This window comes from Oncorhynchus masou, chromosome 5 (genome assembly GCF_036934945.1).
Source record: "Oncorhynchus masou masou isolate Uvic2021 chromosome 5, UVic_Omas_1.1, whole genome shotgun sequence".
Taxonomy (NCBI): Eukaryota; Metazoa; Chordata; class Actinopteri; order Salmoniformes; family Salmonidae; genus Oncorhynchus; species Oncorhynchus masou.
The window spans coordinates 10,276,139-10,301,080 of record NC_088216.1 but is presented as its reverse complement, the minus strand read 5'-3'; the positions used below and the strand labels follow the sequence as shown (position 1 = coordinate 10,301,080).

Sequence of the window (24,942 nt, the reverse complement as noted above, 5' to 3'; positions counted from 1 at the left end):
CTCAACGTTGTTTCCACATCATTTCACCCCAAACAATCTTATGTGATGCCTTTCACAAAAAGTTATCAATTTAAGGGTATTTCTGTCTTTGTGTGTGTGTGTGTGTGTGTCTTTGTATTTGTGTGTGTGTGTGTGTGTCTTTGTGTTTTTGTCTTTGTGTGTGTGCATGAGTTTGGGTGTTGCTCATTCCACTCAGAGATTAATTTAAATTGTGTAGATCAGTGATAATACTGACAGCTAGGTACAGCCAGGTACAGCCAGGTACAGCTAGGTACAGCTAGGTACAGCTTGGTACAGCCAGGTACAGCTAGGTACAGCTTGGTACAGCTTGGTACAGCCAGGTACAGCTAGGTACAGCTTGGTACAGCCAGGTACAGCTAGGTAGAGCTTGGTACAGCCAGGTACAGCTAGGTACAGCCAGGTACAGCTAGGTACAGCCAGGTACAGCTAGATACAGCCAGGTACAGCTAGGTACAGCCAGGTACAGCCAGGTACAGCTAGGTACAGCCAGGTACAGCTAGATACAGCCAGGTACAGCTAGGTACAGCCATGTACAGCCAGGTACAGCCAGGTACAGCCAGGTACAGCCAGGTACAGCTAGATACAGCCAGGTACAGCTAGGTACAGCCAGGTACAGCCAGGTACAGCTAGGTACAGCCAGGTACAGCTAGATACAGCCAGGTACAGCTAGGTACAGCCATGTACAGCCAGGTACAGCCAGGTACAGCCAGGTACAGCTTGGTACAGCCAGGTACAGCTAGGTACAGCTAGGTACAGCCAGGTACAGCTAAGTACAGCCAGGTACAGCCAGGTACAGCCAGGTACAGCTAGGTACAGCCAGGTACAGCTAAGTACAGCCAGGTACAGCCAGGTACAGCCAGGTACAGCTAGGTACAGCCAGGTACAGCTAGGTACAGCTAAGTACAGCCAGGTACAGCCAGGTACAGCTAGGTACAGCCAGGTACAGCTAGGTACAGCCAGGTACAGCTAGATACAGCTAGGTACAGCCAGGTACAGCTAGGTACAGCTAGGTACAGCCAGGTACAGCTAGATACAGCTAGGTACAGCCAGGTACAGCTAGGTACAGCCAGGTACAGCTAGGTACAGCTAGGTACAGCTAAGTACAGCCAGGTACAGCCAGGTACAGCCAGGTACAGCCAGGTACAGCCAGGTACAGCTAGGTACAGCCAGGTACAGCCAGGTACAGCTAGATACAGCTAGGTACAGCCAGGTACAGCTAGGTACAGCCAGGTACAGCTAGGTACAGCCAGGTACAGCCAGGTACAGCCAGGTACAGCTAGGTACAGCTAGGTACAGCTAAGTACAGCCAGGTACAGCCAGGTACAGCCAGGTACAGCCAGGTACAGCTAGATACAGCTAGGTACAGCTAAGTACAGCCAGGTACAGCTAGGTACAGCTTGGTACAGCCAGGTACAGCTTGGTACAGCCAGGTACAGCTTGGTACAGCCAGTTACAGCTAGGTACAGCTTGGTACAGCCAGGTACAGCCAGGTACAGCTAGGTACAGTTAGGTACAGCCAGGTACAGCTAGGTACAGCCAGGTACAGCCAGGTACAGCTAGGTACAGCCAGTTACAGCCAGGTACAGCTAGGTACAGCTAGGTACAGTTAGGTACAGCCAGGTACAGCTAGCTACAGCCAGGTACAGCTAGGTACAGCCAGGTACAGCTAGATACAGCTAAGTACAGCCAGGTACAGCCAGGTACAGCCAGGTACAGCTAGGTACAGCTTGGTACAGCCAGGTACAGCTAGGTACAGCTAGGTACAGCTTGGTACAGCCAGGTACAGCCAGGTACAGCTAGGTACAGCCAGGTACAGCTTGGTACAGCTAGGTACAGCCAGGTACAGCTTGGTACAGCCAGGTACAGCTTGGTACAGCCAGGTACAGCTAGGTACAGCTAGGTACAGCCAGGTACAGCTAGGTACAGCTAGGTACAGTTAGGTACAGCCAGGTACAGCTAGCTACAGCTAGGTACAGCCAGATACAGCTAGGTACAGCTAGGTACAACCAGGTACAGCTAGGTACAGCTAAGTACAGCCAGGTACAGCTAGGTACAGCTAAGTACAGCCAGGTACAGCTAGGTACAGCTAAGTACAGCTAGGTACAGCCAGGTACAGCCAGGTACAGCTAGATACAGCTAGGTACAGCTAGGTACAGCTAAGTACAGCCAGGTACAGCTAGGTACAGCTAAGTACAGCTAGGTACAGCCAGGTACAGCTAGGTACAGCTAGGTACAGCCAGGTACAGCTAGCTACAGCTAGGTAAGGCTAGATACAGCTAGGTACAGCTAAGTACAGCCAGGTACAGCCAGGTACAGCTAGGTACAGCCAGGTACAGCCAGGTACAGCTAGATACAGCTAGGTACAGCCAGGTACAGCTAGGTACAGCCAGGTACAGCTAGGTACAGCCAGGTACAGCTAGATACAGCTAGGTACAGCCAGGTACAGCTAGGTACAGCCAGGTACAGCTAGGTACAGCCAGGTACAGCTAAAGTACAGCTAGGTACAGCTAAAGTACAGCCAGGTACAGCCAGGTACAGCTAGATACAGCCAGGTACAGCCAGGTACAGCCAGGTACAGCTAGGTACAGCCAGGTACAGCCAGGTACAGCTAGGTACAGCCAGGTACAGCCAGGTACAGCCAGGTACAGCCAGGTACAGCTAGGTACAGCCAGGTACAGCCAGGTACAGCTAGGTACAGCCAGGTACAGCCAGGTACAGCCAGGTACAGCCAGGTACAGCTTGGTACAGCCAGGTACAGCTAGATACAGCCAGGTACAGCCAGGTACAGCCAGGTACAGCCAGGTACAGCCAGGTACAGTCAGGTACAGCTTGGTACAGCCAGGTACAGCTAGATACAGCCAGGTACAGCCAGGTACAGCCAGGTACAGCTAAAGTACAGCCAGGTACAGCCAGGTACAGCTAAGTACAGCCAGGTACAGCCAGGTACAGCTAGGTACAGCCAGGTACAGCTAGGTACAGCTAGGTACAGCCAGGTACAGCCAGGTACAGCCAGGTACAGCTAGGTACAGCCAGGTACAGCCAGGTACAGCCAGGTACAGCTAGGTACAGCCAGGTACAGCTAGGTACAGCCAGGTACAGCCAGGTACAGCCAGGTACAGCTAGGTACAGCCAGGTACAGCCAGGTACAGCCAGGTACAGCTAGGTACAGCCAGGTACAGCCAGGTACAGCTAGGTACAGCCAGGTACAGCCAGGTACAGCCAGGTACAGCTAGGTACAGCCAGGTACAGCCAGGTACAGCCAGGTACAGCCAGGTACAGCCAGGTACAGCTAGGTACAGCCAGGTACAGCCAGGTACAGCCAGGTACAGCCAGGTACAGCCAGGTACAGCCAGGTACAGCTAGGTACAGCCAGGTACAGCCAGGTACAGCCAGGTACAGCCAGGTACAGCTAGATACAGCCAGGTACAGCTAGGTACAGCCAGGTACAGCCAGGTACAGCCAGGTACAGCTAGATACAGCCAGGTACAGCTAGGTACAGCCAGGTACAGCCAGGTACAGCCAGGTACAGCCAGGTACAGCCAGGTACAGCTAGGTACAGCCAGGTACAGCCAGGTACAGCTAGGTACAGCCAGGTACAGCCAGGTACAGCCAGGTACAGCTAGGTACAGCCAGGTACAGCCAGGTACAGCCAGGTACAGCTAGGTACAGCCAGGTACAGCTAGGTACAGCCAGGTACAGCCAGGTACAGCCAGGTACAGCCAGGTACAGCCAGGTACAGCTAGGTACAGCCAGGTACAGCCAGGTACAGCCAGGTACAGCCAGGTACAGCTAGGTACAGCCAGTTACAGCTAGGTACAGCCAGGTACAGCCAGGTACAGCTAGGTACAGCCAGGTACAGCTAGGTACAGCCAGGTACAGCCAGGTACAGCCAGGTACAGCCAGGTACAGCCAGGTACAGCCAGGTACAGCTAGGTACAGCCAGGTACAGCCAGGTACAGCCAGGTACAGCCAGGTACAGCCAGGTACAGCCAGGTACAGCTAGGTACAGCCAGTTACAGCTAGGTACAGCCAGGTACAGCCAGGTACAGCTAGGTACAGCCAGGTACAGCTAGCTACAGCTAGGTACAGCCAGGTACAGCCAGGTACAGCCAGGTACAGCCAGGTACAGCCAGGTACAGCCAAGACCCCATTTTTGATTGGCAGTTTTTCTAATTTAATTTTAGGTTGCTTGTTGTACCAAATACATATTGACATTGCTCTGTGAACTGTTTTAAAGAACGTCTCAGTGATATGATGGGAGATCATCTGCAAAGGACCTAACAGCCGGGGGGGAGTACATTCATTTCAATTACCGCAATACATCTGACCAATAAAGTCTCAACGAGGATCACCCAATCAGATCCTCCATCTATCGATGATCACCCAATCAGATCCTCCATCTATCACCCAATCAGATCCTCCATCTATCACCCAATCAGATCCTACATCTATCACCCAATCAGATCCTCCATCTATCGACTACATCTCTTTCTACTGAATAGACTGCTAAGCAGATCCTCCTCCATCTATTGACTACATCTCTTTCTACTGAATAGACTGCTAAGCAGATCCTCCATCTATTGACTACATCTCTTTCTACTGAATAGACTGCTAAGCAGATCCTCCTCCATCTATTGACTACATCTCTTTCTACTGAATAGACTGCTAATCAGATCCTCCTCCATCTATTGACTACATCTCTTTCTACTGAATAGACTGCTAATCAGATCCTCCTCCATCTACTGACTACATCTCTTTCTACTGAATAGACTGCTAAGCAGATCCTCCTCCATCTACTGACTACATCTCTTTCTACTGAATAGACTGCTAATCAGATCCTCCATCTACTGACTACATCTCTTTCTACTGAATAGGCTGCTAAGCAGATCCTCCATCTACTGACTACATCTCTTTCTACTGAATAGATTGCTAATCAGATCCTCCATCTACTGACTACATCTCTTTCTACTGAATAGACTGCTAAGCAAATCCTCCTCCATCTATTGACTACAACTCTTTCTACTGAATAGACTGCTAAGCAGATCCTCCATCTACTGACTACATCTCTTTCTACTGAATAGACTGCTAATCAGATCCTCCATCTACTGACTACATCTCTTTCTACTGAATAGACTGCTAATCAGATCCTCCATCTACTGACTACATCTCTTTCTACTGAATAGACTGCTAATCAGATCCTCCATCTACTGACTACATCTCTTTCTACTGAATAGACTGCTAATCAGATCCTCCATCTATTGACTACATCTCTTTCTACTGAATAGATTGCTAAGCAGATCCTCCTCCAGGCTGCATGATTTATGTAAGATGACATCCGACAGTTCCCTGGAGAGGCGCCCTTAATATAGACACCATTAACCTTAATATAGACACCCTTAATATAGACACCCTTAATATAGATACCCTTAATATAGACACCCTTAATATAGACACCCTTAACCTTAATATAGACACCCTTAATATAGATACCCTTAATATAGACACCCTTAATATAGACACCCTTAATATAGACACCCTTAATATAGACACCCTTAATATAGACACCCTTAACCTTAATATAGACACCCTTAACCTTAATATAGACACCCTTAATATAGACACCCTTAACCTTGATATAGACACCCTTAACCTTGATATAGACACCCTTAACCTTAATATAGACAACATTAATATAGACACCCTTAATATAGACACCCTTAATATAGACACCCTTAACCTTGATATAGACACACTTAACCTTAATATAGACAACATTAATATAGACACCCTTAATATAGACACCCTTAATATAGACACACTTAATAGAGACACACTTAATAGAGACACCCTTAATATAGACACCCTTAATATAGACACCCTTAATATAGACACCCTTAATATAGACAACATTAATATAGACAACATTAATATAGACACCCTTAACCTTGATATAGACACACTTAACCTTAATATAGACACCCTTAATATAGACAACATTAATATCGACAACATTAATATGTGTGGGTATAGACAACATTAATATGTGTGTCTCTTGTCCAGGGCTGAACTCTGACCCTTTGGGGGTCATGTGGTCAACAACAAAAAGCTCCAATGTTGAGTAAAGTATTTTGACTATTTCAACTGGAATAAATGCTGCCCTTGGTAACAATCACCAACACATGCAGTTAAAATAGAATACTATAGCCTACCATGACTATATCCAACCCAACTCCATGTGTTGTCACTATCATGTATCCTCCCATGACTATATCTATGTGTTGCCGCTATCATGTATCCTACCATGACTATATCTATGTGTTGCCGCTATCATGTATCCTACCATGACTATATCCTACCATGACTATATCCATGTGTTGCCGCTATCATGTATCCTACCATGACTATATCCAACCCAGCTCCATGTGTTGCCACTATCATGTATCCTACCATGACTATATCCAACCCTACTCCATGTGTTGTCTCTATCATGTATCCTGCCATGACTATATCAACCCAACTCCATGTGTTGTCACTATCATGTATCCTACCATGACTATATCCAACCCACCTCCATGTGTGGTCACTATCATGTATCCTGCCATGACTATATCCAACCCAACTCCATGTGTTGCCACTATCATGTATCCTACTTGGCTGAAGCTTCATGACTATATCCAACCCACCTCCATGTGTTGCCACTATCATGTATCCTACCATGACTATATCCAACCCTACTCCATGTGTTGCCACTATCATGTATCCTACCATGACTATATCCAACCCAACTCCATGTGTTGCCACTATCATGTATCCTACCATGACTATATCCAACCCAACTCCATGTGTTGCCACTATCATGTATCCTACCATGACTATATCCAACCCTACTCCATGTGTTGCCACTATCATGTATCCTACTTGGCTGAAGCTTTGATTCAGTGGAAGAAGTATTGAGGAGAAGGAGGTTAAAGGTCACCCCAGGATACAGCTGTTACTCTACACTATCCCTAGATAATACAGTAATGAGAGAAAATGTATAGAATATTTAGGGTCCTATCAAATATATCTCTATAACATCTGCTTTGTTTTTTTTAACCTAATTCATTTTATTTTCTCAAATTCTGTTTTCTCTAATTAGTTTTTCCAGATTTCTGATTTGTCCCCATTTCTCTGTTTTTCTCTCTCTGAATCACACTGTTAATAGAAAACAACAACATTGGATGTTCTAAGTCCACAACAACACTTAAACCACATCAGGAGAACACGTTTGAAGTCTGAGAAAAATCTAAGAAATTTTTATTTTTGTGTGTAGATACCCTTTAATTCAAGTGGCACCAGCAAGAGCCTTGCTTGGTTAGTGGTGTCTCTGTAGCACACATGTGATTGAAGAGTTTTCTGAACAAATCACAACTGGATTGATGCAAATAGTCATGATATCATTCTGCCAGGTTTTGGGGAATCGTTTCCATCAATCAGAAGATGGTTGTCATTTGCATCATCGCTAACAGCTACACATAGTGGATCATTAGCATCATCGCTAACAGCTACACATAGTGGATCATTAGCATCATCGCTAACAGCTACACATAGTGGATCATTAGCATCATCGCTAATAGCTACACATAGTGGATCATTAGCATCATCGCTAATAGCTACACATAGTGGATCATTAGCATCATCGCTAACAGCTACACATAGTGGATCATTAGCATCATCGCTAACAGCTACACATAGTGGATCATTAGCATCATCGCTAACAGCTACACATAGTGGATCATTAGCATCATCCCTAACAGCTACACATAGTGGATCATTAGCATCATCGCTAACAGCTACACATAGTGGATCATTAGCATCATCGCTAACAGCTACACATAGTGGTAGACTGCACTCAGACAGGGGCATTTCTTGGCTGTTTCCTCTTCAGAAAGTTGAAGAAAATACAAATCACTGAGGTGAATTTAAAAACGACTTGCAGGCAGTGGGTTCAGAATAACTATGAGAAAAAAATGAATACAAATTATACCACCACCTAAAAGGGCACTTCAGAGACTGGAAGGGCAAAGGGGCATGTGCCCTACAAAGGTAGAGTCCTGTCTGTCCACCTCCTATCTGTCCTTAAACAAAATGGGCATTATACGTCACGTCTTGCGTGACGTATAATCGAATGGACGGACATGAAGCCGCTTCAACAGCGACAAAAGGCTACTGATTTAACCAACGCGGTGGTTTGCTAGCAAACAAAACATAATCATTTAAGCGTTTTAGACCAATCTTGTGTATATTACTCTTCGTGTTTTGAACATTCATCTGTTTACTTATCTACTAGCTCATTTCAACGTAATTTGCTTGTGAAATTAGCAACATTGATACAGCATTAGGCTAATCTCCCGGAGCATAAACTCACTAAGCAAGACGGAGAAAGAAACTGGTGAAATTAGAGAAATAAGCTTTCAGAATGAAAAGGGAGGAAGAGGAGGCTATCACATTGAAAGAAGAGGATGATATTACACTGAAAGAGGAAGATGGCAAAGAGGTTGTCAGAGTGGAAGAGGAGGTAGAAGCTTTCAGAATCATAAAGGAGGAAGATGAGAATGTAGTGAAAGAAGAGGAAGAGGAAGACGTCTTGGGAGTGAAAAAGGAGGAGACTGAAGAACTGATTGACACCAGTGAGTACTGTCTTAAAAACGGGCACAAACTATGCAGTTGTTGAACTAATGTGGGCTTTTAAAGGGGCAATCTACTGAAGTTAAACACTTGAATATGTTGTTCAGTGCTGTAGGAATTGTTTAAGGGTCGATCTGCCATTGGTACATATATTCTGGGAACTTGTAATTAGATGTGTTGGATTCTCCACGTGGTCGATATTAAAGTGCACTTCATCTAATAACAGGATTTTAAAATTCAATCATTTTTACTTCAAATATCAAACAGAAAATGAACCCGTAAACAATATTTTATAAAATCATGATGATGATGGCCATTTTAGGCCCTTTTTAGACATATTAAATCCTCTTGTATCATAAGATATAACATAAGTTTACCATCTGTTTGATGTTGTCATTCACGCAGGAGAGAGACATGACTATGGTGGATCCTCTGGGGAGCCTCAACAACATCCTGATGCTGACGAGTCAGAGAAGAGTCTCTCCAGATCAGAACACCAGATGGTACAGCTTGGTCTGGACTAGCATACAGCTTGCTCTATCTGGGTCTGGGCTGTGTTTCTGTAAAGCAGTTTATGACAACAGTGACATCAGCATCCATAATGATATGTGTCTGTGTCCCCTCTTTATGGTTACCAGGACAACGCTAGCCCTTCCTCCCTCCCGGAGTCCCCGTGTCATGCCGCTCCCGGTAGCACCTTACTGCTGGGTATGAAGAGGTTGTCTGTGCTGCTGGTGGACTGCAGGAAAACAACGGGGCTGAGTGGAACTGTGAGAGGAGGAGGAGAAGAGAAGAAAGGATCAGATTTGACTCATCAAAGTAAGTGCTGTAGTTTAGTTTCAACAAATAAAATGATTACTAGCCTGTTCAACCTCTCTTTCGTGTCGTCTGAGATTCCCAAAGATTGGAAAGCAGCTGCGGTCATCCCCCTCTTCAAAGGGGGGGACACTCTTGACCCAAACTGCTACAGACCTATATCTATCCTACCCTGCCTTTCTAGGGTCTTCGAAAGCCAAGTCAACAAACGGATTGCTGACCATTCCGAATCCCACCATACCTTCTCCGCTATGCAATCTGGTTTCAGAGCTAGTCATGGGTGCACCTCAGCCACGCTCAAGGTCCTAAACGATATCTTAACCACCATCGATAAGAAACAATACTGTGCAGCCATATTCATTGACCTGGTCAAGGCTTTCCACTCTGTCAATCACCACATCCTCATTGGCAGACTCGACAGCCTTGGTTTCTCAAATGATTGCCTCGCCTGGTTCACCAACTACTTCTCTGATAGAGTTCAGTGTGTCAAATCGGAGGGCCTTTTGTTCGGGCCTCTGACAGTCTCTATGGGGGTGCCACAGGGTTCAATTCTTGGTTCGACCCTTTTCTCTGTATGCATCAATGATGTCGCTCTTGCTGCTGGTGAGTCTCTGATCCACCTCTACGCAGACGACACCATTCTGTATACTTCTGGCCCTTCTTTGGACACTGTGTTAACAACCCTCCAGACGAGCTTCAATGCCATACAACTCTCCTTCCGTGGCCTCCAATTGCTCTTAAATACAAGTAAAACTAAATGCATGCTCTTCAAACGATCGCTGCCTGCACCTGCCCGTCCGTCCAACATCACTACTCTGGATGGTTCTGATTTAGAATATGTGGACAACTATATATACCTAGGTGTCTGGTTAGGCTGTAAACTCTCCTTCTAGACTCATATCAAACATTGCCAATCCAAAGTTAAATCTAGAGTTGGCTTCCTATTTCGCAACAAATCATCCTTCACTCATGCTGCCAAACATACCCTTGTAAAACTGACCATCCTACCGATACTCAACTTTGGCGATGTCATGTACAAAATAGCCTCCAATACCCTACTCAATAAATTGGATGCAGTCTATCACAGTGCCATCCGTTTTGTCACCAAAGCCCCATATACTACCCACCACTGCGACCTGTACGCTCTCGTTGGTTGGCCCTCGCTTCATACTCATCGCCAAACCCACTGGCTCCAGGTCATCTATAAGACCCTGCTAGGTAAAATCTCCCCTTATCTCAGCTCGCTTGTCACCATAGCAGCACCCACCTGTAGCACTCAATCCAGCGGGTATATCTCTTTGGTCACCCCCAAAATCAATTCTTCCTTTGGCCGCCTCTCCTTCCAGTTCTCTGCTGCCAATGACTGGAACGAACTACAAAAAGCACTGAAACTGGAAACACTTATCTCCTTCACTAGCTTTAACCACCAGCTGTCAGAGCAGCTCACAGATTACTGCACCTGTACATAGCCCATCTATAATTTAGCGTAACAACTACCTCTCCCCCTACTGTAGATTTATTTATTTTGCTCCTTTGCACCCCATTATTTCCCCATTATCTCTACTTTGGCACATTCTTCCACTGCACATCAACCATTCCAGTGTCTTACTTGCTATATTGTATTTATTTCGCCACCATGGCCTTTTTTTGCCTTTACCTCCCTTATCTCACCTCATTTGCTCACATCATATATAGACTTGTTTATACTGTATTATTGACTGTATGTTTGTTTTACTCCATGTGTAACTCTGTTGTATGTGTCGAACTGCGCTGCTTTATCTTGGCCAGGTCGCAGGTGTAAATGAGAACTTGTTCTCAACTTGCCTACGTGGTTAAATAAAGGTGTTCTCAACTAGCCTACCTGGTTAAATAAAGGTGTTCTCAACTTGCCTACCTGGTTAAATAAAGGTGAAATAAATAAATACGTTTAAAAAAATAGATCTTCCCACTGGTATCTGTTACCAGGACAACTAGCAGAGTTCTGTTAGTTGACATGAAGCTAGACTGAGAGAAACCACTTGACTCTAGAACTGAACTCCAGACACTCCAATGCGTTACATTGCCTGTCTCAGTCAACCCCCCCCCCCATATCTTTACAAGACTCTAGAACTAAACTCCACACTCTTCAATGTGACTCTAGAACATACAAACTAATCTCCACACTCAATGTGGTCTGTATTGCTTCATTAACGTCCCATCTACTGAACTTGTTAAAGATGGCACATATGTATTTAAAACAAGCTCTCTAAACCTTTTCTAAAAGCTATGAAATATGATTAAATGAAAAGCTATTTTTGTCAGACTTGTTCTTCGTCTCTGTAATGGATCAAATGTATTCAATTTCCTATTTTAACAGGTCAAATGAAGCCTGAACTCCAACATATAGACCTTAAAGAACATGGTTTAATATATATATATATATATCTTAAAGAACATTGTTTAATTTGGAAATGACTCACTTTATTTGTTCATGTGTAAATGACGTCAGTGTGGTGCTAACAGTTTAGCTTCCTCAAGTGTCCCTGGATGTCTCCATCTGTGACGTTTCAAGCTAACATTCTCTGTTTCACGGAAACATGGTTCACTCGGGATACGTTATCAGAGTCGGTACAGCCACCTGGTTTCTTCGCATCGCGCCCACAGGAACAAACATCTCTCTGGTAGGAAGAAGGGCTGGGGTGTATATGCCTTATGATTATTAACGAGACGTGGTGTCGTCATAACGACATACAGGAAGTCAAGGCCTTTTGTTCACCTGATCTACAATTCCGTACAATCTAAATGCCGATCGCGTTATCTACCAAGAGAATTCTCTTCAATTATAATCACAGCCATGTATATCGCCCCAAGCAGACACCAAGCAGACACCTCGACGGCCCTGAATGAACTTCATTGGACTCTATATGTAAACTGGAAACCACATATCCTGAGGCTGCATTTTTTGTAGCTGGGGATTTTAACAAGGCTAATCTGAAAACAAGGCTCCCTTAATTTTATCAGCATATCGAATGCGCGACCCGGGCTGGCAAAACCCTGGACCCTTTCGGCAAATCTGACCACGACTCCATTTTGTTGCTCCCAGCCTATAGACAGAAACTAAAACGGGATACGCCCGTGCTCATGTCTGTTCAACGCTGGTCCGACCAATCTGATTCCACGCTTCAAGATTCTTTGATCACGTGGACTGGGATATGTTCCGGATAGCGTCAAACAGTAACATTGATGTATATGCTGATTCGGCAAGCGAGTTTATTAGCAAGTGCATCGGTGATGTTTTACCCACGGCGATTATTAAAACCTTCCCCAACCAGAAACCGTGTATTGATGGCAGCATTCACGCAAAACTGAAAGCGCGAACCACTGCTTTTAATGAGGGCAAGGTGACCGGAAACAAATAGTGTAGCTATTCCCTCTGCAACACAATCAAACAAGACAAATTAGAGTCGCAATTCAACGGCTCAGACACATGACATATGTGGCAGGGTCTACAGTCAATCACGGACTACAAAAAGAAAGCCAGCCCCGTTGCGGACCCCGATGTCTTGATCCCAGACAAACTAAACAACTTTTTTGCTTGCTTTTTGAGGACAATACAGTGCAAATGACACGGCCCGCTACCAAAACCTGCGGGCTCTCTTTCACCGCAGGCAACGTGAGTAAAACATTTAAACGTGTTAACCCTTGCAAGGCTGCCGGCCCAGATGGCATCCCAAGCCGCGTCCTCAGAGCATGCGCAGACCAGCTGGTGTGTTTACGGACATATTCAATCAATCCCTATTCCAGTCTGCTGTTCCTACATGCTTCAAGAGGGCCACCATTGCTCCTGTTCCCAAGAAAGCTAAGGTAATTGAGCTTAATGACTACCGCCCTGTAGCACTCACTTCCGTCATCATGAAGTGCTTTGAGAGCCTAGTCAAGGATCGTATCACCTCCACCCTACCTAACACCCTAGACCCACTCCAATTTGCTTAAAGCCCCAATAGATCCACAGACGACGCAATCGCCACCATACTGCACTATGCCATATGGACAAGAGGAATACCTATGTGAGAATGCTGTTCATCGACTACAGCTCGGCATTCAACACCATAGTACCCTCCAAACTCGTCATTAAGCCTGAGACCCTGCGTCTCGACCCCGCCCTGTGCAACTGGGTCCTGGACTTTCTGACGGGCCGCCCCCAAGTGGTGAGGGTAGGAACCAACATCTCCACTCCGCTGATCCTCAACACTGGGGCCCCACAAGAGTGCGTTCTCCAGCCCTCTCCTGTACTCCTTGTTCACCTATGACTGCGTGGCCATGCACGCCTCCAACTCAATCATCAAATTTGCAGACGACACTACAGTGGTAAGCTTGATTACCAACAACGACGAATTGGCCTACAGCGAGGAGGTGAGGGCCATCGGAGTGTGGTGTCAGGAAAATTACCTCACTCAACGTCAACAAAACAAAGGAGATGATCGTGGACTTCAGGAAATAGCAGAGGGAGCACCCCCCTATCCACATCGACGGGACAGTAGTGAAATGGTCAACCCACACAGAAAGCATCGTGAAGGCGGCGTAACAGCGCTTCTTCAACCTCAGGAGGCTGAAGAAATTTGGCTTATCACCAAAAACTCACAAACTTTACAGATGCACAATTGAGAACATCCTATCGGGCTGTATCACCGCCTGGTACGGCAACTGCTCCGCCCACAACTGTAAGGCTCTCCAGAGGGTGATGAGGTCTGCACAACGCATCACTGGGGGCAAACTACCTGCCCTCCAGGACACCAACACCACCCGATGTCACAGGAAGGCCAAAAAAGATCATCAAGGGCAACAACCACCCGAGCCACTGCCTGTTCACCCCGCTATCATCCAGAAGGTCGAGGTCAGTACAGGTGCATCAAAGCTGGGACCGAGAGACTGAAAAAGAGAAACTGAAAAACAGCTTCTATATCAAGGCCATCGGACTGTTAAACAGCCATCACTAACATTGAGTGGCTGCTGCCAACATACTAACTCAAATCTCTAGTCACTTTAATAATACAATTTTTTGATGTAATAAATGTAATCACTAGTCACTTTAAACAATGCCACTTTATATAATGTTTACATACCCTACATTACTCATCTCGTATGTATATACTGTACTCTATACCATCTACTGCATCTTGCCTGTGCCGTTCGGCCATCGCACATCCATATGTTTATATGTACATATTCTTATTCCATCCCCTTACATTGTGTGTGTAAACGGTAGTTGTTGTGAAATGGTTAGATTACTTGTTAGATATTACTGCATGGTCGAAACTGGAAGCACATGCATTTCGCTACACTCACATTAACATCTGCTAACCATGTGTATGTTAACAATAAAATGTGATTTGATTGGACAGCTCCATCTGTGACGTTTCAAGCTAGCTGTGGAGAGAGTTTATGGCACGTTCTCACCTCCGTTACACATGTTCAGGTTGACTTTCCCAAGGAATCGACCATATACAGTACCAGTCAGGAATCGACCATATACAGTACCAGTCAGGAATCGACCATATACAGTACCAGTCAGGAATCGACCATATACAGTACCAGTCAGGAATCGACCATATACACTACCAGTCAGGAATCGACCATATACACTACCAGTCAAAAGTTAGGACACAACTGCTCATTCAAAGGTTTTTCTTTATTTGTACTAATTTCTACATTGTAGAATAGTAGTGAAGACATCAAAGCTATAAAATATCACATATGAAATCATATAGTAACCAAAAAGGGTGAAGTGAATCTTCAAACCACCGTTTGCCTACAGATTCTGGTTTGATACCCAGCTGTGTCGCAGCCGGCCACAACTGGGAGAGCCAATTGGCCCAACATCGTCCGGGTTGGGGGAGGGTTTGGCCGGTGTCCTTGTCCCATCGTGCTCTCCTGTGGCGGGCCGGGCTGATGCACGCTGACACGGTCGCCAGGTGTAAGGTATTTCCTCCGACACATAAGTGCGGCTGGCTTCCGGGTTAATTGTGCATCGTGTCAACCGCATTGCGGTTGTGTTTCGGAGGACGCATGACGTTCGCCTCTCCCGAGTACGGGAGTTGTAGCGATGAGACTAAGTACCAATTGATGAAAATTGGGGCAAAAAGGGGGGTAAAAAAATATAAATATAATAATCCTTTTTAAAAAATCTGCCCCAAATATTTCATTATTTTTATTTTACCCAAAATACCATTCCATTAGTGATTAGTCTAAATCAGGAAATGTGCCATTTTAACATCATGTTCCGAACCATTGAGACAACGGGGAGATGTTACAGAGGTGCTTTGCGTCTCCAATGAAAAAAATACATATTGTTTTTGACAAAATTACTTATTTTAGGTTTAAGGAAGTGTGTAGGTCGCATTCTGTATCATACAGCTATGAAGGTTATATATTTACAACCACCTGCTCAATAGGAATCCAGAGATGCCTGTGTCTTGAGTGTCGTAGAACTGTTGAGTTGTTTGTGTTCTGACTTCTAAAACCGAAAGAAAAATAAGAATATGAATAAGTAAGTAAACATATTACCAGGAAGCTCTACAACATTTGTTTTAAAATCACACCAAGATTGTTTTAAATTATGAAATGTTTGGAAACTGGCCACGGGTTATTGAGAGATCTGATTTGGATTAAACCTCATAGCAAGCACTTTTATCATGGGGAGTTTTAATTCTGTTCTCTCTTTAAATAAACACTGTCTTTGGCAGGAGGAAAACCAAACTTGGAGGAACCAGAGACGATCAAACCAGCAAGACGACACCTCTGCTCCCAGATTGGAAAAAGTTTTACCAAGTTAGGAAGCCTGAAAAGACATGAGAAGAGTCTCACAGGGGAAAAGCCTTACCACTGCTCCCAGTGTGGAAAGGGTTTTAGACAGCAAGGAAGCCTGAAAGCTCACGGCCGAATACACACAGGAGAGAAGCCTTACCACTGCTCCCATTGTGGAAAGGGTTTTAGACAGCAAGGAAGCCTGAAAGTTCATGGCCGAATACACACAGGGGAGAAGCCTTACCACTGCTCCCATTGTGGAAAGAGTTTTAACAGGTTAGGAGGCCTAATAACTCATGAGCGAATACACACAGGGGAGAAGCCATACCGTTGCGCCCAGTGTGGAAAGAGTTTTGGCTCGTTAGGAAACCTGCAATCTCATGCGCGATTACACACGGGGGAGAAGCCATACCATTGCACCCATTGTGGAAAGAGTTTCCGCATGTTAGGAAACCTGCAATCTCATCTGCGAATACACACTGGGGAGAAGCCATACCATTGCGCCCAGTGTGGAAAGAGTTTTAGCATGTTAGGAAACATGAAAGCTCATGAGCAAATACACACAGGGGATAAGCCTTACCACTGCTCCCAGTGTGGATCTAGGTTTACCAGGTTAGGAAGCCTGAAAAGACATGTGGACACACACCGAAGCCTTTCCATTGCACCCTGTGTGGAATGAGTTTTAACCATTTAGGAGACCTGAAAAGAAATGAGAGAATACACACAGGGGAGATGCTTTACTTTGCGCCTAGTGTGGAAGTTTTAGCTTAATAGGAAACATGAAATATGATCTAAATACACCCATGGGAGAAGCCTTACAAATGTCACTTATAAGGCACGTGAGGATCCACACAGAGAAAAATAACTTCTCCTACTGTGTAAACTGAAATTTCACATCACATTGACTTAAAATTCATCAGAGAACATACACAGTGCTCCCATTGTCTTATTTTATTAACTGACAATGTGTTTAATTGTTTATAGCAGATGAAATTAAATTATAGCATACTCTAAAACATATTTGTATGTTTTTATTAGAAAATAAAACTGAATATGGAGTCTGTCAGTTTGAATATAGAGTAGATCAGATTCCATGTGTTTAAATGGTCCTTTTTTAAACTCTGATTGTGTGTTTATCTGGGTGTGTCATTCCTCCAGCACTACAGATAATCAAGTGATATTTGTAGATCAGATTCCATGTGTTTAAATGGTCCTTTTTTAAAAGTCTGACATTGTGTGTTTATCTGGGTGTGTCATTCCTCCAGCACTACAGATAATCAAGTGATATTTGTAGATCAGATTCCATGTGTTTAAATGGTCCTTTTTTTAAACTCTGATTGTGTGTTTATCTGGGTGTGTCATTCCTCCAGCACTACAGATAATCAAGTGATATTTGTAGATCAGATTCCATGTGTTTAAATGGTCCTTTTTTAAACTCTGATTGTGTGTTTATCTGGGTGTGTCATTCCTCCAGCACGACAGATAATCAAGTGATATTTGTAGATCAGATTCCATGTGTTTAAATGGTCCTTTTTTTAAACTCTTTGTGTGTGTTTATCTGGGTGTGTCATTCCTCCAGCACTACAGATAATCAAGTGATATTTGTAGATCAGATTCCATGTGTTTAAATGGTCCTTTTTTAAACTCTGATTGTGTGTTTATCTGGGTGTGTCATTCCTCCAGCACTACAGATAATCAAGTGATATTTGTAGATCAGATTCCATGTGTTTAAATGGTCCTTTTTTAAACTCTTTGTGTGTGTTTATCTGGGTGTGTCATTCCTCCAGCACTACAGATAATCAAGTGATATTTGTAGATCAGATTCCATGTGTTTAAATGGTCCTTTTTTAAACTCTTTGTGTGTGTTTATCTGGGTGTGTCATTCCTCCAGCACTACAGATAATCAAGTGATATTTGTAGATCAGATTCCATGTGTTTAAATGGTCCTTTTTTTAAACTCTTTGTGTGTGTTTATCTGGGTGTGTCATTCCTCCAGCACTACAGATAATCAAGTGATATTTGTAGATCAGATTCCATGTGTTTAAACTGTCCTTTTTTAAACTCTTTGTGTGTGTTTATCTGGGTGTGTCATTCCTCCAGCACTACAGATAATCAGAATAAGACCTTCAAATATGTCAATCATCATGTCACCAGAACAACAGGCTGCACCTGTGTCCTTGTATGAATAAAGTCCCGCCCAGGAACAGGAAACTATAAAGATATGTGCTCATCACTCAATGCTTCAGGAATTCAGACTGTCTCCACTGCGCTGTGTAACTCTGTTATTCTCTCTGAGCTCAGAAATAAAGAATCTTGGTTTGACTTGGACTCCAGCAGATCCTTATTTTATAATATCCACCACAACTCTCCCATGGATTGCTGTTTATTATTGTCTCAATGAAGAGTTCCTCTTTCGACTTTCCTGGGGGCATTTACAAACCTCCCACTGGTTGAATAAACTTTGTTACCCGAATTATGAGATTATTATTTTATTTGTCAAATGGCAACCAAGCATCGATCATCATGTCACCAGAATAAGAACCTCAAAATGTATTGGAAAGGAACATCAAGCTCATCAAGTGCACTTTCACCACCCTGTGAAGTTCATAACTTATTTCATCTGTAGCCTAATAAACTACATGGTTTCTCAAGTCATAGTGGGAGGACCACACAACATATCATCACGTGACTCCAAGTTAACTAAGATGTGATTGTTATTATATAAATATTTGCTCATAAAGGAGATTCCATCGCCATTTCTCACTTATACATTTTTACTGACACAAAAAGACCCCACCATGTCAAACGAACTAACAAATTGTCTGTTGGCATTGACGATCAGTCAGTGATGAGACTCCAGGGATGGTGATGAAGGCTGTAGGAATGAAGATCAGACAGTAGTGCTGGTCAGGTGGGGGTTTGGTTGAGGCAGCCAATGATTGTGAGGAAGCATGCGGGGAACAGGCTCCTTTCTACTACCATTCTGGGGTCTGGATACATGCCAACAAAGACTACAACTGCTTCAAACAATGGGAGTGGCTACCATTGACCACCACACTTTCTTTCATAACCAGGAAGCCCATGTTGAGCCAGCAGTGTTCCCACCATGGAAGAGGGAGAAGGATGCCTTCATCCAGTTTCTCATATTGTCCAAGTTATTCAGGTGCATAATACATTGACCCCCTGTATATAGCCTCCACATTGACTCTGTACTGGTAACCCTGTATATAGCCTCCACATTGACTCTGTACTGGTACCCCCTGTATACAGCCTCCACATTGACTCTGTACTGGTAACCCTGTATATAGCCTCCACATTGACTCTGTACTGGTACCCCCTGTATATAGCCTCCACATTGACTCTGTACTGGTAACCCTGTATATAGCCTCCACATTGACTCTGTACTGGTACCCCCTGTATAAAGCCTCCACATTGACTCTGTACTGGTACCCCCTGTATATAGCCTCCACATGGACTCTGTACTGGTACCCCATGTATATAGCCTCCACATGGACTCTGTACTGGTACCCCCTGTATATAGCCTCCACATGGACTCTGTACTGGTACCCCCTGTATATAGCCTCCACATTGACTCTGTACTGGTACCTCCTGTATATAGCCTCCACATTGACTCTGTACTGGTACCCCCTGTATAAAGCCTCCACATTGACTCTGTACTGGTACCCCCTGTACATAGCCTCCACATTGACTCTGTACTGGTACCCCCTGTATATAGCCTCCACATTGACTCTGTACTGGTAACCCCTGTATAAAGCCTCCACATTGACTCTGTACTGGTACCTCCTGTATATAGCCTCCACATTGACTCTGTACTGGTACCCCCTGTATATAGCCTCCACATGGACTCTGTACTGGTACCCCATGTATATAGCCTCCACATGGACTCTGTACTGGTACCCCCTGTATATAGCCTCCACATGGACTCTGTACTGGTACCCCCTGTATATAGCCTCCACATGGACTCTGTACTGGTACCCCCTGTATATAGCCTCCACATGGACTCTGTACTGGTACCCCCTGTATATAGCCTCCACATTGACTCTGTACTGGTACCTCCTGTATATAGCCTCCACATTGACTCTGTACTGGTACCCCCTGTATAAAGCCTCCACATTGACTCTGTACTGGTACCCCTGTACATAGCCTCCACATTGACTCTGTACTGGTACCCCCTGTATATAGCCTCCACATTGACTCTGTACTGGTAACCCCTGTATAAAGCCTCCACATTGACTCTGTACTGGTACCTCCTGTATATAGCCTCCACATTGACTCTGTACTGGTACCCCCTGTATATAGCCTCCACATGGACTCTGTACTGGTACCCCATGTATATAGCCTCCACATGGACTCTGTACTGGTACCCCCTGTATATAGCCTCCACATGGACTCTGTACTGGTACCCCCTGTATATAGCCTCCACATGGACTCTGTACCGGTACCCCCTGTATACAGCCTCCACATTAACTATGTACAAGTACCTCCTGTATATAGCCTCCACATTGACTCTGTACTGGTACCCCCTGTATAAAGCCTCCACATTGACTCTGTACTGGTACCCCCTGTATATAGCCTCCACATTGACTCTGTACTGGTACCCCCTATATATAGCCTCCACATTGACTCTGTACTGGTACCCCCTGTATATTGCCTCCACATTAACTCTGTACCGGTACCCCCTGTATATATCCTCGTTATTGTTATTTTAAAAAAAATGTTTATTTAGTAAATATTTTCTTAACTCTTATTTTTCTTAACTACATTGTTGGTTAAGTGCTTGTCAGTAAGCAATTCACGGTAAAGTCTTACAGCTGTTGTATTCATGTGACAAATAATATTTGATTGTAACTAAATATGAAGTATGTCAGTTTCAATGTTACGATCTTTGATTCAATTATATTTTTGAAACTCTGGCTGTGTGTGTTTATCTGCGTCATTCCTTGATCATTCCTTGTGGTCCTGTAGCTCAGTTGGTGGAGTATAGTGCTTGTTAAACCAGGGTAGTGGGTTTGATTCCTGGGACCACCCGTATGTAATGTGTTTGCACACATGACTGCAAATCACTTTGGATAAAAGTGTCTGCTAAATGGCATATATTCTAGTCCGGAACAGCTGATGCCCTCATGCATGCCTCAGTGTTGCTTGCCTCGAAGTGATTTAGCTCATCTGGTAGGCTCGTGTCACTGGGCAGCTCGCGGCTGTGCTTCCCTTTGTAGTCTGTAATAGTTTTCAGGCCCTGCCACATCCGACGGGCTTCGGAGCCGGTGTAGTATGATTCAGCCCTGTATTGAGGCTTTGCTTGTTTGATGGTTCGTCGGAGGGCATAGCAGGATTTCTCAGAAGCTTCTGGTTTAAGAGTCTCGCACCTTGAAAGCGGCAGCTCCCTTTAGCTCAGTGCGAATGTTTCCTGTAATCCATGGCTTCTGGTTGGGGTATGTACGTACAGTCACTGTGGGGACGATGTCCTCAATGCACTTATTTCTAAAGCCAGTGACGGATGTGGTGTACTCCTCAATGCAAAACAGTCCTGGCATTACACACCTGGCTAAAAGACTATTGTAGCTCTGCTGGAGTCACTTTTATTGATAACTTTGACACCTTCTGTTAAGCATTAAAAACCTTTGGTGATGCAGTGGCAGCAACACATGGTTATAACATCTACAGAAAAGACAGAAATGCCAACGGAGGCGGTGTTGCTGTTTATATTCAGAACCACATTCCTGTAAAGCTTAGAGGCGATCTAATGTGAAATACTGTTGAAGTAATGTGGCTACAGGTTCACCTGTCTCACCTAAAGCCCATTCTGGTGGGAAGCTGCTATAGACCACCAAGTGCTAACAGTCAGTATCTGGATAATATGTGTGAATTGCTTGATAATGTATATGATATCAACAGAGAAGTATATTTTCTGGGTGATTTAAATATTGACTGGCTCTCATCAAGCTGCCCACTGTAACCAGTGCCTGTAACCTGGTTCAGGTTATCAATCAACCTACCAGGGTAGTTACAAACAGTAGAGGAATGAAATCATCAACATGTTTTGATCATATCTTTACTAATGCTGCTGAAATGGGTTTTAAAGCAGTATCCAGATCCATCAGATGTAGTGATCACAATATAGTAGCCATGAGTAGCCGCTAACTCATCCAGTTTGTTATTTAATGACCTGCACATTTTGACAGGGTGATCACCGGGAGCGGGCGAGTTCTGCCCCGCCTCCATAAGCTGTTCCTGATAACTTAGTTATCTTAGTTAACTTCTTCTTAGTTAACCTTTTGTTTGTTTGTTGATTTTGTAGAACAACCATCTGGCAAGGCCATGCTGTTTTGGAGAGTGTGCACTTTATCTGGGAAAGAGAGCAGAAACTCACGGGAGTAGGTGATAGTGGTTGATTTACTCACTGAATCCATACAACCATTGTAACATTTCCGATTATTACAGCGATTAGGTGTCACGCCCTGACCTTAGAGAGCTTTTCAATTTCTCTATTTGGTTAGGGTGTGATTTAGGTGGGCAATCTAGTTTTCCTATTTCTTTTGTAAGGGCCTGTTCCCAATCAGAGGCAGCTGGTTAGGTCGGGGTGTGACTAGGGTGAGCATTCTAGTTTCTATATTTCTAGGTTGGCCTGGTATGGTTCCCAATCAGAGGCAGCTGTCTGTCGTTGTCTCTGATTGGGGATCATACTTAGGCAGCCTTTTCCCCACCTTAGGTTGTGGGATCGTGATTTTGTATCGGTGCTGTGTAGTAGAACTTTACGTTCGTTTTGTTTTTTTGTTTTTTGTTTTGGTGTTCATTTTAAATAAAAGTAAGATGTTCGCCGACGACGCTGCACCTTGGTCTCATTCCAACAACGTACGTAACATTAGGATTAAGGTCGTCACACATGCCACCGAACAATATACTTTTAAACTGGAGACGGATTTAGACAAAATTAAACCAAATTTAACATATAAGCAAACAAACAATTCACGCAGGTGAGATCAGGGACTGGCGACACCCAAAACAGGATACAACAGGTTCTATCTCATACAACAGGTTCTATCTCATACAACAGGTTCTTTCTCATACAACAGGTTCTATCTCATACAACAGGTTCTATCTCATACAACAGGTTCTTACTCATACAACAGGTTCTTTCTCATACAACAGGTTCTATTTCATACAACAGGTTCTTACTCATACAACAGGTTCTATCTCATACAACAGGTTCTTTCTCATACAACAGGTTCTATCTCATACAACAGGTTCTTTCTCATACAACAGGTTCTTTCTCATACAACAGGTTCTATCTCATACAACAGGTTATATCTCATATAACAGGTTATATCTCATACAACAGGTTATATCTCATGTAACAGGTTCTATCTCGTAGTATTGCGATCCTAGCGAGGCAACACAAACATTCTAAATTCTAAATGTTCTTTATGAGTAGTATTGTGACCCTGTGGTGGCAACACAAACATTCTAAATGTTCTTTATGAGTAGTATTGTGACCCTGGGGTGACAACACAAACATTCTAAATTCTAAACTTTCTTTATGAGTAGTATTGTGACCCTGGGGTGGCAACACAACATTCTTAATGTTCTTTATGAGTAGTATTGTGACCCTGTGGTGGCAACACAAACATTCTTAATGTTCTTTATGAGTAGTATTGTGACCCTGGGGTGCAACACAAACATTCTAAATGTTCTTTATGAGTAGTATTGTGACTCTGGGGTGGCAACACAAACATTCTAAATGTTCTTTATGACTAGTATTGTGACCCTGGGGTGGCAACACAAACATTCTAAATGTTCTTTATGAGTAGTATTGTGACCCTGGGGTGACAACACAAACATTCTAAATGTTCTTTATGAGTAGTATTGTGACCCTGGGGTGGCAACACAAACATTCTAAATGTTCTTTATGAGTAGTATTGTGACCCTGGGGTGGCAACACAAACATTCTAAATTCTAAATGTTCTTTATGAGTAGTATTGTGACCCTGGGGTGGCAACACAAACATTCTAAATGTTCTTTATGAGTAGTATTGTGACCCTGTGGTGGCAACACAAACATTCTAAATTCTAAATGTTCTTTATGAGTAGTATTGTGACCCTGGGGTGGCAACACAAACATTCAAAATTCTTAATGTTCTTTATGAGTAGTATTGTGACCCTGGGGTGGCAACACAAACATTCAAAATTCTTAATGTTCTTTATGAGTAGTATTGTGACCCTGGGGTGGCAACACAAACATTCTAAATGTTCTTAATGTTCTTTGAGTAGTATTGTGACCCTGGGGTGGCAACACAAACATTCTAAATGTTCTTTATGAGTAGTATTGTGACCCTGTGGTGGCAACACAAACATTCTAAATTCTAAATGTTCTTTATGAGTAGTATTGTGACCCTGGGGTGGCAACACAAACATTCTAAATGTTCTTAATGTTCTTTATGAGTAGTATTGTGACCCTGGGGTGGCAACAAACATTCTAAATTCTAAATGTTCTTTATGAGTAGTATTGTGACCCTGGGGTGGCAACACAAACATTCTAAATGTTCTTTATGAGTAGTATTGTGACCCTGGGGTGACAACTCAAACATTCTAAATTCTTAATGTTCTTTATGAGTAGTATTGTGACCCTGGGGTGGCA

At 43.9% G+C, this 24,942-nt stretch overlaps 1 protein-coding gene across 1 annotated transcript in view; it reads left to right on the top strand.

Annotated features, from left to right (window-relative positions):
* The window catches only part of LOC135525867 (gastrula zinc finger protein xFG20-1-like), a 33,991-nt gene extending 16,410 nt beyond the window's left edge, over window positions 1-17,581 (top strand). The window contains 4 exon segments of the mRNA XM_064953809.1: window positions 8,472-8,690; window positions 9,094-9,191; window positions 9,327-9,507; window positions 16,227-17,581. Coding sequence (XP_064809881.1) covers window positions 8,472-8,690; window positions 9,094-9,191; window positions 9,327-9,507; window positions 16,227-16,966 — 1,238 coding nt within the window. The 3' untranslated portion in view covers window positions 16,967-17,581.
* Window positions 17,582-24,942: the final 7,361 nt, after the last annotated feature.